Source organism: Diabrotica virgifera, chromosome 4 (genome assembly GCF_917563875.1).
Source record: "Diabrotica virgifera virgifera chromosome 4, PGI_DIABVI_V3a".
Lineage (NCBI taxonomy): Eukaryota > Metazoa > Arthropoda > Insecta > Coleoptera > Chrysomelidae > Diabrotica > Diabrotica virgifera.
The window spans coordinates 170,792,055-170,815,709 of NC_065446.1; the positions used below are offsets into that span (position 1 = coordinate 170,792,055).

Below are 23,655 nucleotides of genomic sequence, written 5' to 3' on the forward strand. Positions count from 1 at the left end.
CGTAAATAATAATAACTATAACGTAACAATCAGTAATGACTCAATTGAACGAGTAAGTAATCTTGTATATCTGGGTACTCATATTAATGAAATCTGGAACCCTAGTACAGAAATAAAAAGTAGAATTGCCAAAGCAAGAACAAGTTTTATGAAATTTAAGAAAATCCTGTGCAGTCATGATCTAAATTTGGAACTTCGCATAAGAATGGTCCGATGTTATATATTCCCAGTACCACTTTACGGGGTTGAAGCATGGACACTGACAGAATCGCTTTTAAAAAACCTAGAAGCATTTGAAATGTGGGTCTACCGCCGTATTCTGAAGATCAGTTGGGTAGAAAGAGTCACAAACGAAAGGGTTTTGCAACGTTTGAATAAAAGTTGCGAAGTAGTGAACACGGTTAAAAGGCGTAAATTGGAATACTTTGGTCATATAATGCGTCACCCAGAAAAATATGACATACTTCACCTTGTCATGCAAGGTAAAATAATGGAAAAAGAAGTGTGGGCCGCCGTACAACTTCTTGGCTTAAAAACCTACGCCAATGGTTTGGGAAAACTAGCACTGAACTATTTCGTGCGGCTGTAAATAAGACAATGATTGTTAATATGCTGGGCAACATGAGAGCTAACGATCGACAAGCGGTCTCGGCACCTAAGAAGAAGAAGATAGCGTGTTTTACTTCGCATTTCATAATTTCTGGGCCGTCAGTACAGTTTTGGTAGAATTCGGTAATATTATTCCTATCATCTTCAAACAACTCTGATATATACAGTTGCCATTCTTTTCTTATTTCGTGCTCATTTACAATAATTTTGTTATTATTGTCAACGAGCACAGAGGGAACTCGTTTTTTAAATATGTTACTTATTTCTTTTAGTTTTTTGTGCACATTAAACAAGTCGTGTCTAGATATCACATCCTCCATTTCCTCGCACCTTTCTCTCATCCATTTTTCTTTGGCTAATTTGATCTCCTTTCTTATTCTTCTCTGCAGGTGTCTATATTCTGTTTCATTAGATTTGATCAGTTGTCGTTGTTCCATCAATTTCAAGATGTCGTCTGTCATCCATTTATTTTTCTTGATTAAGTTTTTTCTATAATCATTGTTTGTGGAGATTTCGTTAACTTGATTTTTAAATTCACTCCATATTTCTTCTGGATCTTCTAGTTGTTCTCCGATGTTACACACACACTTACTTACACAAATTCCAACAGCTACCAATAAGTTAAATAACTTCGATAACTTTAAATCAACACAAAATTGCTTTTTTTAATCTTAGATCTCTTGATAACAAGATTTGATTACTGACTTTAGTTCTCGAATACAAACATTATGTAATGTGGTTTGCCTAACCACCTCCACTTACGTGAATACGTGAATATATTTTTAACTACAACATCTAGTTTACTGAATTTTAAATGATAATTTTCACAATGGAGTGTGTTGTTACATCATTTCTTATTTTAACAAGCTGTACAACATAGTCTTTAAATATGACAGGTTAATTTTTCAACTTCCTGTGGAACTGTCATTTCGGTCTTGTCATGGTTTGGAGGCCTCTATCCATTTCATTGTCACTTGCTGTCATACTTTCACCATGTGAACAAGTCAAATGCACAGCTCAGATGTTACCTTGGGCATTTTAGTAAAATACTTTAAACACTCATGCTTAATGTAGCATTTTAAACCAATGTTTCCTTGACGGACTACTTCTACAGGGCTTTGACCCACATATTTTTGTTAAATTATATCTTGGTGGTTAGCATGTACATATCACGTGAGTATAACCTAAAACTTTTCTTAACCGTAGTCAAAATTTCAATATCTTTGCATTATTTTACCAGGTTATATTTATTTTAGGTAAGCACTGATAATGACTGGCAAACCAGTCGAAAACTAGTTATGTGATTGTGATGTAGCCCTTTTTAGGGATTTTAAATATACCTTTTATAAATAATTTTACTGTTTTTTGTATTACATGGTATACAGCCAACTACAGGAAAACTTTTTCCTTGTGGATTTATTACTTATCAGTTCGTTTTTTCTGAATTAAAAAGTATTTAAAAAACAAATCAAAACTAGTGGTTTTAAAGTCAATAGCATAAGGAATTTGAATGTAAAGCAAATAATGTTTAAATTGTTTTTGTTTATCATTTTGTTTTATTTTTGTAGTCAGTGTTATCACCTCTAGTCCTTATGCCAGCTTCAGTTTGCGTGGGCACGCTCCTAATTTAACTATCCAACATTTTGTTGTGGTAGGTTGCTCCATTCTTCTGCTAACCGTGGGGTGTTTTGTGGATTATCCCGACGAGCTCTAATTTTTCTTTTAATCATATCCCACAAATACTCTATAGGGTGAGCAAGCAGGCCACTCCAAACAAGGTATACCTTCTGCTTCAATGATGTCTCTAGTCACTCCAATGGTATGTGGAGGTCCATTATCATGCATGAAAATTAAATTTTCTCCTGTTGCACCTCTCCGGAGCCTAACTACAGGTCATCAACATACCTGTGAGCAGTTAGAGCTGATTGGATGAAAATTAAAGGAATTTTTTTATGGATCACAATTCCTCTCCAGAAGATTACACTTCCTTTTTTATATTTGTGAACAAATCTGACAGGTGTCATTCTTGCTTGTCTTCCTCGACATCTAAGTACACGATTTCGTGGGTCATCTGATTTTACACAAATCTTGACTGTTTCTGAAAATAGCACATTTTGTCAGTTCCCAATGTTCCAGTTTTGGTGATGAAGACACCAGCTCAAGTGATCAATCTTGTGCTGCCTGGATAACTCGGGAATCCATATTTGTTTCCTACTATATACTTCTTGGCACGAACTGTTTTTCTTATCGTTTCAACTCAAACAGTTACACCTGTAGCTTCCAAAAGCTGCCTTTGCTGATTGGACAATTAAACGATCGTGGCGAGAGGGTATTACTTTTTGGCGACATTCCCTTGCTTTATTTTTGAGCTTTACTCGTTCCTGTTACCTAGCATAGGTTTTGGACAGAACTCCCTGTGTTACGCCTAGCTCTGCAGCTATGAATGTCGCTCTGAGAACATAACTTGCTCCACAAGACCAATAATATTTTCCCGTTGTAAGCTCTATAACCCCACATGAGGCATATTTTCGGTTTTGGACGCAAAAGTTAGTTTATCTATTTTCGTTATACAGGGTGCGCCAAACCTCTGGGTTTCTTTGATTACGGCTAAACTATGAGATATACAAAAAAATGTTTATAACAAAACTAATGTGTATCAAAGATGTCTACAATTTAAAATTATTTTCGATTATACAGGGTGAGTCAGAATGACGGTATGAACCAAAGTTTTATTTTTTTAAATGGAACACCCTGTATATTGAATTATTTTTTAATCTACCATTTAAAAATATGAAAAATTTGTACAAGGTCTTATAGGCTTAAAGTTAATAATTTTCGAAATATTTACATTTTTATTGAGATTAATGGTAATATTTATAGGGTTGTGGATTATGTTTCCAATGTAATAAACATTTAAGTGGTGTGTCAAAGTTTTTATAATATAGTGTTATTTTTAAATAATTTAATATCTTTTACCTTTGCCCATAAAATATACAGTGTGATCACTATTCGCAAATACAAAATTTTCTCACTTTTTTTAAATGGGACACCCTGTATATTAGTTTTGTGTTTTGTAGCAAATATTACAACCTTTCTTTCAGTATAAGGTTGTATGTACCTAGCATGTTTCGTTTTGTAGATATTTTTAAATAACTATAGATTTTATGTTTTTGCGGATTTTTTATTTAAAAAAATGTTTGCAAAAAAAATAATTATAATCTGGTTTTAGTAACATACACTAAAATATCAAATATGAAAATAAAAACGTAATTAAAGATTAAAATAAATCGTATGCTAGTATTTTTTGTACAATTCAATAGAATTTAATAACTTTAAATTATTTTACAAATAGTACATTGTTTACCGGGTAGGAAAAGCTTAACATTCCTGGACGACTGTGAAGATTGCTAAGTCGAGGCGCAAGCCGAGACTTAGCAACACAGAGTCCAGGAATGTGGCTTTTCCTACGAGGTAAACATACTATTTTTCCGCAAATCGTTTAAAATTCGACAGATATTGATTGATTTAAAAAAAACGCGATAATTTTATTCCCAAATAAATGGTGCTTTGAAATTCCTAATAAAATTACTTGGGTTACTATGGAAACGTATTGAGGTTGAATTGTCAAACTTGACGCTTATAAATTTAATTGCTGGTGTTCTCGAAAGTAAAATGATAAGTGATGATGGAATTTCCATTCCTGGGACTCCTCCAGAGCTGGTTGAGGCAGTGAATACTGCTTCATTAGAATTATAGCCAAAGAAATCAAGAGAAAAGTACGAAAATGCATACAGACGTTTTATGGATTTATGTAGAATACTAACAACTGTACGAAAATATCATTTCCTTACAGTAAGGAAATGACATTTCCTTACAGTAAGGAAGTCCTGACTTTTTCTTCAAGAAATTTTGACAGGAATGTCAAAATTTCCTGGCGATTTGCGGAAAAAATATTTTACCATACTAATGAATGCACAAATTAGTTACTAAATTAAATAAATAACCAAATTTTAAATCTACCTTAGTAATATTTCTACCACAGCAACTTTCCTGTCCAAATTAATTGTTAGTTATATTGTATTTACGAGTAAGATCAGTTAAACTTTTAATTTACACATAATCTGGGGAACATAATAATTATAAAATATGCTTTGAAACAAATGAATGTTAAATGTGTCAGCCAAATTATTTTTTATTAAATGATATTTACTGGTGTCACAAAAGCTGGTAATGCTTTTGTAGTTGAAATTTTTGTAACAATTTTTTATACTTTAAATTTTAATTTTTCAACCGAACAACTGGTGGATATGACATTTGTTTTTGGCGAAACCATTAGAAATTATTACCAGCTTTTGTGACACGAGTAGGTACATAGATACTATTTACTTCTTAATATACTTCTATAACGTTCATTTTTTTCAAAGCATACTTTATACGTTCTCAAAGTGTAGGTAAATTAAAAAGTTATTAACTGATCTTACTCGTAAATACAATATAACTAACAATTAATTGGGTACAGGAAAGTTGCTGCGTAGAAAAATTACTTGGGTAGATTTAAAATTTGGTTGTTTATTTAAGAGGATCGGTACGTTTTTTCCGCTGCAATGCTATTCAAATGGGGATTCATTTTTTTCGAATCCTGAGAAAACTAATAAGTATTTTTAAAAAATTTAAACGCAGAATGAAATATTACGTTATTAGCGAGGGCCGAAAGTCCCTGAGAACTTCTATATTGTTTATTTTAATAAGTTACAGGGGTGAAAAACTAAGAGAAAATTTAGTGTTAATTTTAATTTCAAAGATCTCATTCAAAATAAACTTTTTATTTATTCTAAGGGACTTTCGGCCCTCGGTAATAGTTTAGTCTTTCATTCTGCGTTTAGATTTTTCAAAAATATTTATTGGTTTTTTCAAGATTCGAAAAAAATGAACACAATGTCCGTTAATATTTTCCAAATCTATCTTTGTCATACAACGCACTTAGTCGAATAGAATATTGTCAGTCAGACACTGACAATCAGTGACAATTTTAAATAATTATTTGACATGAATCGGGAATATTTTAGTTGTTGATTAAATAATATTGATATATACTGTATTTGATAAATAATTGATTTAATATTAATTAACTTATTATTAATTAATAAATATTAATAAATTATTAATAAATAAATATTAATTAATTTAAAATTAATTAATTTAAAAAAAAATAAATTGATTTAAGAGGTGAACTTTATAAAAAGTTATTTATTGTGTATTATTTATGGAAGATAGAAGCAGAGAATACATTAAGATATATTCTGTGATCCAAGTATTTTGTTTTTAAAGATGTTCAAAATTGTAAGCGTTCCATAGTAACAATATATTATTAAAAAATCACTTTAACACTTTTGCTCTTTTCTCAATTGAGTATTAGTTTTTGTTGTAGGTACATATTACAATCACTGAATATATAGCTAGTGAAAAAATTATCACATTTATTAACTGAATTAATAATTTGCAATTATACAAAAAATAACAGTTATCCAAGAACATTCAAAAGCCATCTCTTTAAGCTAGTTATGACATTGTCATTTAGAATGACATTCTAATAATATGTACATATCCATACCAGTGTGAATTATACTACACGTAATTTGCCATGTAAAGACAGAAAAGGTAGGGATAGCCGTAAAATATTTGCGAATTATGTACCCATAGCCTTAAGTTAGTAACTAATTTATGCATTCATTATTATGGTGAAATATTTTTTGTAAAATAATTTAAAGTTATCAAATTCAATTGAATTGTACTAGTATACGATTTATTTTAATCTTTAATTACGTTTTTATGTTCATATTTTATATTTTAGTGTATGTTTCTAAAGCCAGATTATAATTATTTTTTTTTGCAAAAAAAAATTTAAATATAAAATCCGCAAAAACGTAAAATCTACAGTTTTTTAAAAATATCTCCAAACGAAACATGCTAGGTACATACAACCTTATACCAGAAGAAAGGTTGTAATATTTACTACAAAATGCAAAATTAATATACAGGGTGTCCCATTTAAAAAAAATAAGAAAATTTTGTATTTGCAAATAGTGATCACACTGTATATTTTATGGATAAAAGTAAGAGATATTAAATTATTTAATAATAACACTATACAGTGAAACCTCGATTATCCGTCAGGGCACCGGACCAAGGGTATGACGGATAATCGAAAAGACGGTTAACAGAACATTAAAAAAAATTGAAAATTGATAGTACAACTCTCAAATTTTATTTACATATAGTATGTTTTGTTTTACAAGATAAGAGCAATTTTTGTTAGTACAATTGAATCAATTTGGTTTAAAATATTCTGAAATCTTTGTTTATTTTGCTGATGCTTCACATTTTTCTTAATCCTCGTAAGATCATGCAATCTACTTTATTGGCTTCTTCTTGTCAAGAATACCACTCGATGAATTGTTACATGTGCGATGCAGCTTCTCTAGCTTCTTTACGCAAATCTTTGTCAGTTACAATAACATCATCGACATTTTCAGCTTCTGAAACTGTTTCGTCCGCCTCTTTTGCTATTTCAATGATTTCATCATCTGTCCGCAATCGATAGCCGTTTGCGTCCTTATCACAAATTAAAAATTCGTTTATGTCATCTTTAGCCAATAAAAACAAAATAGCCATTCAGCCATAACTTCATTTGTTACCACACTGTACATTTCAGCGAATTTCGTTTGGCTTATCGCAATGCTCAAACAAAATGAATTGATGACCCAATTTTTGCTTATGTAGTCAATACAACTTATGTACGGACCCTGACGGTTAACAGAGGTGACGATTAATGGAGAGACGGATAATCGAGGTTCCACTGTATTATAAAAACTTTAACCTATCACTTAAATTTTTATTACCTTGGAAACATAATCCACAACCCTATAAATATTACCATTTTTCTCAATAAAAATGTAAATATTTCGAAAATTATTAACTTTAGGCCTATAAGACCTTACACAAATTTTTCAGATTTTTAAATAATATATTCAAAAATGATTTAATATAGAGGGTGTTCCATTTTAAAAAATAAAACTTTGGTTCATACCGTCGTTCTGACTCACCCTGTATAATCGAAAATAATTTTAAATTAAAGACGTCTTTGATAAACATTAGTTTTGTTATAAACATTTTTTTGTATATCTCACAGTTTAGCCGTAATCAAAGAAAACCAGAGGTTTGGCGCACCCTGTATTTTCAACTCAAGCAAATAACCTATACCGTACCGAGCTGTACTATCTCATTGTCTTATCGATTTGTTTATTTTCACTAAAAACCTTTATTCTTCGCAACAATAAAAAATTTTTTGAAATGAAATAAATATTGCTTTGAAATACATGGTGACTCCATATAAGTTTGGGTGTGTGTATATACCTACTTTATTTTCGTTGAATTTAGAATTATTATTTTTAATTAAATTCTGTTTTCTTACTTCTTCGAATTAAATGAAAAACTTCGTCAAATTTCCTTCAAATACAACAAGAAAATTATATCTGGACCACTCTGAAAATAATCTAGTAATCACTTGTGTACGAGAAATTGAAAGAAGACATCTGGAAAATCGATTACGATCATCTTACAGCTATAACAAAACTTTTTTCGGGCGGAAAATTCAATTTTCTGTGTTGCCCTAAAGTATCTCTAACACTTTTTCTTTTACCTTTCAGATGATGAAAGCGGTGAGAAGTCTGTATCTGTTCTGCTAGCCGGCGAGGAATCTGAACTTTGTTTTATAGATTTTGCCACAGCGGACTTGTCGGTAAGTGTTTTGTAGTATCTATTTGGACATTTTCTTTTAAAAGATATTTATTTTTGATTGAACCTTAACACGTTGACGGACAATGCGTCAAATATATAAGCAAGTGTTGTGACACTATATGTATTTTGCAAAGTAGAATAGGGAAAAATGCAATGTCTATAGACGTTGTGCCACATTACATCAATGGAAATTAGAATATAAGAATAATAGATAATCTGTATTATGAACAAGAAGCTGTCATAAGAATAAATAATTTAAACACCAATAAAATAAAAATCAAAAGAGGCGTTAGACAGGGCTGTGTCTTGTCGCCATCACTGTTTAATGCATACTATGCAAGAAATATTCAAAAAAGCATTAGAAGATGAAGTAGTAGGCATAAAAATAAATGGCCTACCCATATGTGAAATTAGATACACCGATGACACATTACTAATAGCAGAAACTATTACAGATCTACAAATAATTTTAGATAAGGTTGTTGCAACGAGTGAAGAATTTGGTCTGTCACTAAACATAAAGAAAACGAAATTCATGGTTATATCAAAGAAAAATATGAGAAACATTAATCTACACGTAAATAATAAAACGATAGAACGAGTTTAGAATTATAAATATTTAGGGGCAAACATTAGTAAAACAAACGATTATACCAAAGAAATCCGAATTAGAATAGAAAAGGCTAGAAGTGCATCCACTAATATGAAACAAATATTATGTAGTAGAGACCTCAGCTTTAATCTTAGAAAGCGAGTACTAAAATGTTATGTATTTTCTCTTCTTTTGTATGGTGTGGAGACATGGACTCTCAATAAATAATGCCTCAATAGATTGGAAGCATTTGAGATGTGGACGTATCGAAGAATGCTGATAATCTCCTGGACAGACAGAATAACCAATGAGGAAGTACTAATACTCTGGGCTAATTAGCAAAATACAAGGAAAAGTTATTTACCAGCAATTTTATAAACAAAATGGCGCCTGAAAATCGTGTTTTTCAATTTTTGCTCTATAACTCCAAAGATTTTAACTTAACACTAAAAACACTCAAACAAGAATTCATCGCAATTAAATTCTGCATAGAGACGTGTTTTTCCCGAATCACTTCGACGAAAACTTTCCCCGGAAAAAGTGGGTTTTTCCAACAAAATCTTTAATTTTCAACTAAAATTTTAGATAAGTAATTGTTAATCAATAATTAAATAACTTGGTAATGTAAAAGAACTTTTTGTATAGATTATAATTCCAGAAGCCGATGGAAATTGAATAAACAGTTTAGCAACAATTGAATTGTTAATTAAAAACTTAAGTGTGAAAATTGCCAAAAATAGCAAAATTCCAATCAAAAATTAGGTTTGAGAAAATGTAATCTTCAAAGTTCAAAATCGGTATACGTTAAAAAATGCATTTTCTCGGCTTCCCATGCAGCAATTTACTTTATTATTTTTTTGTTCCCTAATAACTCGAGCAGAGCTATCGAACTAACGCATTATTAAATGTCAAGCTTGCTTTTGTTTTGTTATAATATATTAATTTATTTATAAGAACAGAAAACTACATATTTTTTCCAGTTGTAGGCTTTTTTTTTAGATAAACCTACTACAAGTGTACTTTTTAAAGTTAAAAATATAAATATTCTCATTTGAAAGCTGTATAATTATTTAAACAATTTTTATTTCAACAAATTAAAATTTTGTGTTATAATAAATAACTTAATTTTTTATAACAAAACAAAAGCAAGTTTGGCATTTAATAATGCATTAGTTCGATGGCTTTACTCGAGTTACTTGGGAACAAAAAAGAATGAAGGAAATTGCTCCATGGGAAGCCGAGAAAATGCATTTTTTTAAAGTATACCGATTTTGAACTTTGAGGGTTACATTTTCTCCAAACTAATTTTTGATTGGAATTTTGCTATTTTTGGCCATTTTCACACGTATTATCGATAGTTTTTATTATAATAATATATGTTATGAGTATTTTAAGGAGATGAAAATTAGTATGGAGAAAGAGGACAAAAATAAAAAGGTGATGGTTTGAAAATTATTATCCTATTGTTTACATACTTGCCGTAAATTCCAGTCAACTTTGACCGGTTGTATCTACGGAACTACTTATCATAATTAAACTTTTTTTCTTTTAAAAGAAGCATCCTGCCGCTGTTTTTCGAGTACCGTTTTTATAATTTAATTTAGTTTAATGTTTCCCGAGATATTCTATTTGTTTATAAGCCAAAAAATTCTTTATAATTTTAAAATATTCCTGAGGCCGCTTAAATAGTCCAATTCTGTAAAGTACATTAGATAGGTATAGTGTCTTTTTATGAAAAAATCATAGTTATTCTTAAGCATCGTAATTATTGTCGTTATTATAGCGACCGTAAATTTTTAATTAACAATTTAATTGTTGCTAAACTGTTCATTCAATTTCCATCGGCTATTGGAATTATAATCTATGCAAAAAGGGTTTTTACATTACCAAGTTATTTAATTATTGATTAACAATTACTTATCTAAAAGTTTAGTTGAAAATTAAAGATTTTGTTGGAAAAACCCGCATATTCCGGGGAAAGTTTTCGTCGAAGTAAATCGGAAAAAACACGTCTCTATGGAGAATTTAATTGCGGTGAATTTTTATTTAAGTGTTTTTGGTGTTAAGTTAAAATCTTTGGACTTATAGAGCAAAAATTGAAAAAAACACGATTTTCTGGCGCCATTTTGTTTATAAATAAAGTAGCACACTATCTGCGGACTTTGCATACCTATATTATGAATATATACAATCACAAGCTTCGATTCCAGCAATAAAATTGCTGGTAAATAACTTTTCCCAAAAATGGCCTATTCTCCGATAATCAGCCCAGACTATAAGGAGAATGCAGAACAGCAGGGAGATAGTGGATTCCATCAAAATAAGAAAACTTCAATATTTGGGTCATATAACAGGTGGTGACAGATATGAACTCCTAAAATTAATTATGCAGGGAAAGATTCAAAGAAGGCACAGCATAGGTAGGAGATAAATGTCCTGGCTGAAAAATCTCAGAGAATGGTTTGGATGCAGGTCAACTGAACTCTTCCGGACTGTAGTGTCAAAAGTGAGAATAGCAATGATGATTGCCAACCTTCGTCGCATAGATGGCACATAAAGAAAAAGAAGACGTTCTGTCCGTCAACATGTTAAACGATTGAGTAAAGAACATAGAATAGGGGTTATAAAATTATATTAGGATACCTACATATAAAGATTAGTAAAAAATACTACATTAATTTTATATTTTACATTTCTTGAAAATAAACTATAACGGCAGAGCGAAATAAAATTACACGAACACACGATTGAAGCCTGTAAAGGCAAAAATTAATTCGTGTTAATAAAAACAAAATTTATAAAAACAAATCATTTTTCTAAACTATTTATCCATAGTGTGTTTCTATAATAGTAGCGTTTACTATTTCAATATAATTGCAAGATTTTGCTTTTATTCTTAGTTTAAAACGAAATGAGCACTGCAGGCTTCAAAGACCCTTGTCGTCGATAGTCTTATTACATTCTTCTACTTTTTCCAGTCCTTTACTTGTCCTCTCCAGTCCCTTGTACCCATTTCTTCTATGTCAGTGCGGACGGCATCAAACCATTTCCTTCGTAGTCTCCCTCTTCTTTTCTTTCATTAGTCGCCTGCCTGAAAAATTCATATTGTGGACGTTTCTTTGTTGTGGCATTCGTGAAACATGTCCTAATCATCTAACTCTCTGTGCCCTAATTTTCAGTGTTATTTTAAGTCTCATACACTTTCATTAGCTCCTTGTTTGTCTTCTGCGTTATTTTCCATTAGCCTCTTTATACCGCCAAAAAGTTTTCTCGAGATTTTTCTCTCCGAAATATGCTTTTTTTTCTGATTCATTGCCCAAGTTTTACATAAATACAGCACACCGTTGAGCTCACTATTATTTCATCAGTTCGAATCTTGGCTGCCCTGGATACATGTTTTGCCTTTAACAGTCTGTTTAATTATTCTACTGTTTTGTTACCTTTTAACAACCGTTTATCTATTTACCTCTCTTCGTCTCCTCTATTCAAGGCCTATTTTACCACTAGGCCCATGAGGCACCTTCCTCGGGGCCGTATTTTAATGGGGCCTGGAAAGATCCCCAAAAAAACATTTTTATTAAAATAACAAAATAAATTTTCAAAATTCTTTCATTTTCAACAGGAAATAATAAATGATATCAATAAGAGTTATAATTAACCCTGCTGTCCTGTTCGGGTCTATTTGACAAAAAAAAATTTATTTCATATTTTACAAAATATTACGCGGCGTAAAGATTTAATGTTTCGTGACATTATTACCCGTCAGGCCATGATGTCGGGAATGTGTGGGCTCCAAAATTATATGGGAGTCCATGAATTTCGTTGCATCATGCTATGGTACGCTGGACAAGCCATAGAGTCTGTAGTCAACACCCCGAGGTATGAGCGGGAACAAACGGTGAAAAATACTCACACTCTCATGAGTCGCATCTGGCGAGTCATGAGGGCCTTCACATTTTACTTTCTTTCAACTTGTCTTGAGTAAAATTTCTTTAATCTTTCCTATCGGCCTCACTTGGCCAATTCTTATTTTTCCGACCCCGAATGGCTATTAGGTTTCCGAGGGCAGACGGGTCACTATTTTTTACTTCTATCAATCTATCAATACTTCTCACCGAATGATTGCCGGTATAAGCAATCCCCCACTTACTGACCAACGGCTTCGGGCGTATGAGTTGGTGAGTGGTAGGGCACTCTGTTGTCCTGAGACCGAGAAATCGGTCTCAAAGGCGGAGGAACCAGGAAATGGTCAACGGCATCAGGATGTAGAAGGCCAGGAGAAACCACTACATTAAAGATCCTTGTGGATATCTCTAGTACAGCTTCCCAAGACAGATAAGGAAACTATACATACATTTAATGATCATGGACTTCGGAATCCAAGATCCGGCAGGGGAGGAAGATCACAACCAGACCACGGGGCCTCTCAGGTCGTCAACAAACGAAAACCCCGTGTCGTGGAAATTCACAAGATAGCTACGTGGAACGTAACAACTATGTTTGAAGGTGCGAAATTACAAAATATTCAGCTAGAAATGGCCAGACTAGACATTCCTATCCTAGGTATATGCGAGACGAAATGGCTAGGGTCAAACATATTTGAGAGTAATGGATACATTGTATACCACTCGGGAAAGGCAGAAGGACCCAGACGTAACGGAGTCGCAATCATTGTCAAAGAAGAAATTCGTAACTGTATCCGAAATTTCGTCCCCTTCAATGATCGTATCATGATGATTCAGCTGCAAAATAAACTGCTGAATATTAATATAATACAAGTCTATGCACCAACAGCTGACAAACCAGATGAAGAAATTGAGCAATTCTACAGCGAAATTAAACAAATTCTCCGGAACACAAAAAAACATGAAACTACAATTATTATGGGAGACTTCAACTCAAAAGTTGGTGCCGAAATCAGACAAGATATAACCGGAAAGTATGGACTTGAAGAAAGGAACGAAAGAGAGCAAAGACTAATACAGTTCTGCCAAGAAGAGAAATGCATTATAGCAAATACTTTGTTTCAGCAACCTAAAAGACGACTATATACCTGGAAATCTCCAGCTGATCAAGAGGGAAAGATAGTCAGAAATCAAATTGACTACATTATCATTAATAGAAGGTTTAGAAACAGTATTACATCTGCAAAAACATACCCAAGTGCAGACGCAGCAACTAACCATAATCTGCTCTGTGCTGGATTCAAACTAAAACTAAAAAAATTAAAGCCCCCACAACGCAGAAGAAACCTAATACTCGACTCCTAAGAAATGCCGTAATAGCAGGTGAGTTCGGAAATAAGATAAATCGTGAGATTAAAAAACAGTTAGAAAGATCTGAACAATAAAATATCGGTCAAAATCTAGATATCATGAATTCCGCCATGGTCACCATAGCAAACGAAGTTTTGAAACCAGAAAAAGACCCAATAAAGAAAAAGGATTGGATGACCGATAAAATACTAGACCTTATTCAACAAAGAAGAAATTGGAAAAACAAAGACGAGATTCGGTATAGAGAGATATATCGACAAATAAGATACGAGGTTAAGCGAGCAAAAGAGGACTGAATGGAACAAAGATGTCGTGAAATGGAAGAACTACAAAGAAAACATGACGAGTTTAATATACATAAAAAGCTTAAAGAAATTACCTACACTCAGAGAAAAAGAACTCCTCACTTTATGAGAAACTCCAAAGGTAACATAATTCTCGACTTGGATGAAAAAAAGGAAAAATGGACTAACTATATAAAAGAGCTCTTCCTGGATACGCGGCCACCACTTAACACCACAAAGTATACGAATACTGGTCCTAGTATTTTAAAAGCGGAAGTAGAGAAAGCCATCAAACAGAGCAAAAATGGGAAATCTCCAGGCCCTGACCAAATACCATCAGACTGGCTCAAACTTCTGGATGACGATAATGTCTCACAATTAACAAACATTTATAACCATATATACGAGACTGGAATGATGCCACAGATATGGTTGGAGTCTACATTTATTCCACTCCTAAAAAAACCTAATACATCATCATGTAAAGACTTTAGACTAATTAGTCTCATGAGCCACTCTCTCAAGCTACTTCTTAAGATAATTCTTAATAGAATCAAGCAGAAATGTGAAGAGACAATGGGAAACAAACAATTCGGTTTCAGAGAAGGATTGGGAACAAGGGAAGCTTTGTTCTCAATGTTAACATTACTTTAACGATCATGGGAAGTACAGAAACCAATTTACGTCTGCTTTATAGATTTTGAGAAGGCGTTTGATAGAGTTCAACATGATAGGTTGTTTGAATATCTAGAAATGATTGGAATAGGTGATAAAGATCTGAGACTTTTACAACATCTATATTGGAATCAAGAAGCTTCTATTCTGGTAGACGGCAAAGAAACAGACAAAATTTGCATTCAAAGAGGTGTCAGACAGGGTTGTGTGTTATCCCTAACTTTGTTTAACGTATACTCAGAAATAATTTTTAATGAAGCCTTGGAAGGACAATGTGGAGTTCGAATCGGGGGAGAAACTATTAACAACATCAGATATGCAGACGACACCGCAATCATGGCTGAAAATATCGAAGATCTTCAATTCCTTATTGATAGAGTCACTAGAGAATGCTCCAATAACGGACTTAACATAAATGCAACAAAGACAAAGTTACTTGTGGTTAGTAAACAAGACGTCGGCCCTATTCAACTAATTTTCAGTGATGAATCAATAACAAAAGTTAACCATTTTAAATACCTAGGATGTTGGATAAACGAGACACTAAATCCGGATGAAGAAATTAAAACTCGTATAGAAATTGCAAGAGGAGCATTTATGAAACTTAGATCTATTCTGATCAACTCTCAGCTGAATTTACAACTAAGAATCAAGTTCCTAAAATGTTATGTGTATCCTGTATTACTATATGGATGTGAAACCTGGATCATGAAGGTTAACATGATGAACAAATTAGAAGCCTTTGAGATGTGGTCGTATCGTAGAATGCTCAGACTATCTTGGGTTCAACGCATTTCAAACAGAGAAGTCTTAAACAGAGTAGGTCAAGGCGAAGGTGACTTAATTAAGATGATAAAAAAGAGAAAACTTGAATATCTGGGGCATATAATGAGAGGTAGCAGATACAGGATGCAGCAGTTAATACTCAATGGAAAGATCGACGGAAAAAGAGGAATTGCTCGAAAGAAATATTCATGGCTCCGAAACCTTCGTCAATGGACTGGCTTATCAGCAGATCAATTGTTACATGCCGCACAAGATCGAGAACGATATCGGCAAATTGTTATGGAAGCTACCCACGCCTAAAAATTTGGGCAAGGTACTTAAAGAAGAAGAAGACATTATTACCTAATATGAGGTCTTTCAATTGCATATGAGATAAACAATCAACGTCCTGATTTTTTTGATAAAAATTAAACTGTTACCTAGGGTACGTTCGGGTTAATATGACCCGCGTATTTAAACCGTTAAAAATTACCTCTGTATGTAGATTTAGTTGGCAGTATTCTATATTTTTCTATGGATGCTATACAATATGCAACTTCTCTCACTACTTACGTACATTCAAAACGAACAAATCCTCACACAGTAAGAAAAGTCGGCCATTGCAGTGAGAAATATTTTTTCTCACAGGTAGTCCAGAGAAATAAGATTTTTCTCGTGACACATCCCCCTCCAGGCCGAAACCAAATTTTTTGAATAGTATGGACATCTATATTATTAACCTATATGTTTCCTGCAGCCGATTTTGATGATATACATAGTTATAAACAAATGAAGATCAAAAAACGCTAAATTTTCACTTTTTTCGTCTATTACCAAAAAGTTAAGCACTTTAAACAAATATGAGTATAATAAACTCATAAATCGCATAAAAAACTTCAATATGACTTTCGCTGAATATGTTCATTCTTATTGGTTGCTTAGAAAATTGCAAAATAAATCATAAATTTTGAGTTTTTTTAAATATTCATAACTTATGTAAAAATTAACTTAGAACCTTCTTATTACACGGAATGCTGATCCTTCTTGTACTTAAATTATATTTTAAATTTCAAAGTAATTGGTCAAATAATTTAAAAGTTATTTAATTTGTTTATCCCAAACTCATTTTTTTTGCAACACTACAAGTCAGAAAATTATGAGGCTACAATCATACTTCGGACAGTTTATGAAAGAAGAACATTTATACTATTACCATTATTAAAAATAAATGACAAAAAATAATTTTAAACAGTGTAAAATTATTTTGAAAGAACATGTCGATTTTTTGCTTACTTATAAACAATTAGAATAACTTTTTAACCGTTACCTGTAGAAAAATTATTTTTTCATATTTAGAAAGACTGAATTTTTATACACATTTAGAAAGAAAAACAACTGTCCTAGAACAATTAGGGACAAAGTTAGCCCCCCCATTTATTTAATTCACATGTTTTTGCAAAATAATTTTGCAATATTTATAATTATTTTTTGTAATTTTTTTTAATTAAATTAATACTGTAAATTTCCTTCTTCCATAAACTATCCAAAGTATTACTGTAGCTTCATCATTTTCTGACTTACAGTGTTGCAAAAAAAATAAATTTGGGATAAACAAATTAAATAGCTTTTAAACTATTTGACCAATTTCTTCGAAATTTAGGGCATGAATTAAGCACCATAAGTCTTAGCATTCTGTGTAATAAGAAGGTTCTAAGTTAATTTTTACATAAGTTATGAATATTTATAAAAACTCAAAATTTATGATTTATTTTGCAATTTTCTATGCAACCAATAAGGATAGACATATTAAGCGAACGGCATATTAAAGTTTTTTTATACCGTTTATGAGTTTCTTACTCTCAAATTTGTTAAAAATGCCTATTTTCCTAGTAATAGACGAAAAAAGCGAAAATTTAGCGTTTTTTGATCTTCATTTGTTTATAACTACGTATATCATCAAAATCGGCTGCAGGAAATATATAGGTTATTATTATAGATGTCCATATTACTCAAAAAATTTGGTTTCGGCCTGGAGGGGGTTGTGTCACCAACAGGCTATTTTTTTTTCCTTATTTCTCTGAACTAAGGTTCTCCTACAATCTTCCATACTATGATCGCCGTTTCCATGGTAACATGCACAATACAAACACAATAAATTAATGTTGTCAAACAAATGTGTTGAAGCAAAACTTACCAGGAATTACCTTTCAAAACTGTTCAAAAATAACATTAATTAGAATTTTAAAGAATAAGGTATATAAATTTTAAGTATATTAAATACCTACATGTATATGTATTTTATTTCAATTTATGCATATTTATAATATACCTAAAAGCACCTAAATTATTTAATTTTGAAGTTTGAACTCTTGAAAAAACCGCATCCATATAAAAAGTACAGTGTACAACACATGATAAAATGACATATTTCTCCCTCGCTTGATTTGCGGCCCTCACCTCGTGCCTCGGCTCGTGCCAACAAACTTCTGCGCTCGTGAGAAATATGTCTTTTTTCTCACTTAATGTACAATATACTATTTCTAACAGTGTTTGTCAGTCGGGTACATCTATAAATAAAAACAGGTTTCTGCAAGCGAGAACTTGAAGTATAGCTGGACGATGTTACAAACATAGTTGCAAACCAAATTATCAATATGACCAACATGAAAGGACAGCGTATTTTTGGAACCAACTGGAAAGACTGATAAAATTAGTTTCCAAGCATATATATTGGTCTTTTATTTTTAGCTCGAGTTTTTAAGTCCCATGGCGAATCAACTTAAAGTTTGTGGAATAAAGAAACGGGTCGTAGTATATTTCGATCAACAACGTCCATTGAGGTATTTACAAAAAGTTTGCAAGTAATACGTTTTGGGAGTAAACTTGCTGCAATACGTGAAATTTGGGAAAAATGGGTAGAAAATGTACCAAAATTTTTTACCTCCGATGAAAATGTTACCGTCGATGAGCAACTAGCTGCCTTTAGATACCGTTATCGCTTCAAGTACATTCCAAGCAAGCCAGCGAAATATGGCACAATAATTTGGGCTTTATGTATTTATGAACAGTAAAACTTCTTATGTTCTAAAATTACAGATCTATACAGTAAAGCAAGTGCCGAGTTAGAACGAAATCAGGGAATGCGTGTGGTGTGTGACTTCGGTAGTAGATTTGAAAGGCCACAATATTACTTGTGATAACTTTACGAAATATACCACTGTTGTTGACAATATTGAGTACTCATGCATCATGAATCAATGCATCATGAATCACTTTCATCAAATGAAAAATCCCCCAAATTATTTGAGATTACAATTCCAATAAGGGAGCAGTGGATACTCTAGATTAGCTTGTTGGTACATATAAATGTAAGAAGAAGACAAATCGTTGGCCAATGAATGTTTTTATAATCTACTGGACATTTCTGCCTACAACGCGTTCGTTTTATGGACATCAATAAATCTCCAGTGGAATACCAATAAACTGGCAATACGGCGAATTTTTCTTGAGGAATTGGAAAAAAGACTGGTAAAACCAGTCAGCGTTTCCAGAAAAAATATACCAATAACTAAAAGCTCATAAAAACTGGTAAAAAGGAGATACGAGCAGTAACGAGTAGACAAGAAGGAAATGCAAGTGAACCGTTTATGGACAATATAACTCATTCTACTAAACGAGCACGCTGTAAACTTGCTCTAAAAACGATATCATGACTAATTTTGATGTTGTATAATATATCATAAACATATTTGTAAAACCCATTTGTTGTATTACTGTCCCAGTTGTAAACTGAATTAAATTTTTGTAGACATTTTTTACTAGGCATTTTTGTTAATGAAAGAAAAAAATACCTTTGACTTTTGTTAATAAGGTTTAATTTACATTAATTTATTGTTAGTAAAGTTTTATTTATCACCATTAGCTTATTTTATTTCGATTAAGGAGCATAAACCGTAGTTGGGTCATATTGACCCCAACAATACATTTGTGTACTTGACTCGAACAGGACAGCAGGGTTAAACAATGTTTAATTGTTTAAATAGAAATTTTATTTATTGTTAATAATAATTTAAATTTCTGGTGCAACTATATTTATATTAAATAACTAATACATTTAAAAAAGTTATTATTATTATTAAATTATATTTAGAAGTAAAATTGATTTGAAGTAAAACAAGCTCTGACTCTATTTGTAACTGTTGCTCCAAGGTATTCAAATTCAGTTAACTTCTCAAATGTATTCCTACTCTCTGTCATTCGTCCTTAGAGTGATCCATTTATTTGTTTCTCCATTTTTCCCTCTCACTTCCCTATGCTTGGTTTTTTCTTGGTTTATAGTCATGTCATATTTTCTAGCATTTTTTCAAATTTTGTAAACAGTTTTTTAAGTACCTACTATTCTTGAACGTGTTAGAAACACCAAGTCATAAGCAAGACTTATGCACTTTGTCTTTTGTTCAAAATCGTGCAGCTTGCCTTGACATTGGCTAATCCCATTATATGTTGAAAAAGTCTGTTGACAGGGTGGTTTCCTTTTTTAAATCCTATATTGACGTTAAACAAGGCGAAGAATCCGACCTTTCTTTTATATATTTTGTCATAGGGGAGTCAAGAGAACGAAAGCGTGCATTGTTTCGGGAAAATTCAAGCAAGCTTATATTTTTCTAAAACATTTTTTGTTAGTTTATATACATGTTAAGGTAAAAAGTTCTACTTAAATATTTAGCCGCTAATTGTTTATTAATTGTTTAAACAAGTTGTTTTGTAAAAATAATTTTAAAAATATCGTTGAATTCATCACTTTACTCTGATTAAATATATTTCTATTTTGTTATTGATTATTCTGAATCCGAATATGGCATTACAGTTATTTGAAAATTCAAAAATTTTGAGCTATTATAGAGTATTCTAAGTAACTAGGAATCAAATGGGAAACTTTTTTATTATCAATTTTATGAAAAAAAAGTGATTCTTCATAAAATGCTCTGCATAGTCTAAAATCTAAAACATCAGATATCAAATTTTATCAATTTTATACGAGGTATGTCAAAAATATGAATTTCGTTAGAGTAAAGTACCTTTGAATTTCAGAATATCAAAAATTGTTATTACGAAAAGTTGTTTGAAATTAAAAAATATGCAGTACAAACATGTAGTTTTTTCAGATAACAATTTATTTTCTTTTATTACTGTATCACTTTATCCTTTTCGAGTTATATGGAGAAAAAACGATTTTTAAGATTAATTCATTCATATAAGATTCTGACCAATAGAAACCTATAAGAATAAATATTACAGCGATTATTTTTTTAATGATTTTAACATAGTAAGATAGTAAGATTTTTGACCACGTGTTTAATTTTGTCCAATCAGATTATTATTCGTAGATTGTTTCTATTTAATTGCAACCAGTTTCCTAGTTTTGACAACTGTCACATTTAAGAAAATATCCTTAATATACTTTTAGTTCTGCATCTAATGTCAAATTGTCACGAGGAGAACACAAATAGGCAAATTTAAGCGCTCGGTTTACTTCGGTAAGATTATTTCGTGAATATAACTGTATTTATAAATAAATTAACTAATAGTTTATTATTATCTTCATCTAAATATTTTCTAAACTGTGCTTTTCACTTTGGCAAGTTGAAAAATGGGTGTCACATTAATTGGGATCAATGTCACTGACTGTTTTTATATAAGTAGAGACTTAAATTTTATACGTAATATTTAAAAAATAATTTTACGAATATCACACGACAGTAATAGTAAATAAGATAATAATGCTTCACTTTTTCTCAAATTTGTTTTCATTGGGCAACAGCCACTCGAGCCCTGAGGGCTCTCGTGTCTATTGCCAGACAACAAATTTTCGAAAAACTGTCGCACTATTGTCAATTTATTCTCACTCTCTTATGATATTATACCCGATAATTTTTGATAATTTCCCGTGGTCAAGTATTTTACAGCAGATGCACTTTGTTGTTACGTAAAAATACATTCAGTGACATTAATTACAATAATTAATGTTTTACAACTTGTCACAGAGAACACCAAGAAACAGGTTTAGCAAATATTCAGGCGAAGGTATCAATATAATACTAGTTAAAATGATTTAGAAAAATAGTTTTATTCATGAAATAATCGTACCGAATTACTCTCGAGCTCTCAATCATCGATTCGTTTTGCTCTCGTGAGACTTTGACATAATTTCACTCCCGTTTGGGTCGCGAAATTAAAACTGTCAAAGTGTCACTCGAGATAAAAATCGATTTTTTTTAGAATCTTCCTGTTTTAGAACTCTCGTGTAATTACTACTAAAAACTTAAAAATGCGCTCTAAAATTTGATCTTATCTTTTTCATAAACTATGTATCCGAACCCTTCCAACTTTTTGAACATAAAAATAGCACTATAATATAAGGTATTTTAGAAGTAAAACGATGCATTTCAATCTGTTGAAAGTGAGGTTAAATATATTTCGCATTTTATCTTCAAATTAATTAGTCATCAATTTTTCTTGCATCTCGCTTTGTTTGAATGTAATCGACATTTAACAGTGCTCATTTTAAAGGTTAAAACCAAAGTGGTGTAAGTCATATTTTTGAAATGATGTAAGCCTTGCTTTATAATCTTGATATACAGAACTCTTCAAAGAAAAAGTCCTGAAAGTTTTCACTTGATTACTTACTGTATTACTGTAAATATTTAAACCACTTTTCCTGGTGAAAAGAGGTCTATTTATCAAGGTAATAAAGGAAGGCTTACATCATTTCACAAATATGACTTACACCACTTTGGCTTTAACACCCTTATTTGTAGCATTATACCCTTAGAATCGACCACTTCTCTGTTATTTTAAGTTGAACACACCGATTTGAGCATGCACCAAAAAAAATCTATTTTTACCTACCATATCCCTTTTTGTATTATAACTAAAACATTTATGAAAAAATGAATCTCCTTGATTTTTCATAAGCTACAAAAATGTTTTATTTTATATACTGTTTTTCGTTGGATGTATAATTTTTAAGGTTTCGCAAAAAACCGTCCGAAAAAGTAACAATTTTCAATGAAAATGACAAAATAAAAATGTGTACCATTTTTATTCGGTTGCGATGCGAAGGCAAACAAATCTTACTTTTTAATTAGAATACGGAGTGCAGTCCAGTTCCTTTAACCGCGATTTTCTGCTCTTATTGGAGCTTCATCAGAAGAAACGTAGGCACTGTTCTCCATGACAAACTTTCAACTACGATTATCTCAAAAAGTATTGAATTAAAAAAAAATATGGAACAGTTTTTATTTAAAACTCGGTTTTCTATGCACTTTAGTGATTCTGATTATTTTGCCCAAAAAATTTTCCACTCCCAAGGAGGGGTGGCAACCATCCCTCAATATAAAAGCACCATAGGATATAGGGTAAACTTTGTATCTTGAGCTATTTCCTACTAACAATGAAAATATCAAGTAAATTGATGCAGTAGGATGGAATTCGGAGCCAAATACTTTCACTGACTGCACTATAAAATTAAAAGCCGATGAAAACGTCTACATTCTCCCAACCATTTTCTTTGGCTACGCAAATTTGTCACTTTCAACTACATCTGGTATGTACGTGTACATGGCCAGGAACTAATGTGGCGGATTTATGCTTAAAT

General features: G+C 31.7%; 1 protein-coding gene across 1 annotated transcript in view; it reads left to right on the forward strand.

The window, feature by feature from the left end:
* LOC126883227 (GTP-binding protein Rit2) overlaps positions 1 to 23,655 on the forward strand; it is a 673,969-nt gene that overhangs the window by 381,748 nt on the left and 268,566 nt on the right. The window contains exon 4 of the mRNA XM_050648506.1: positions 8,316 to 8,407. Within this exon, the coding sequence (XP_050504463.1) occupies positions 8,316 to 8,407 (92 nt within the window). The remainder of the gene's footprint in view (positions 1 to 8,315; positions 8,408 to 23,655) is intronic.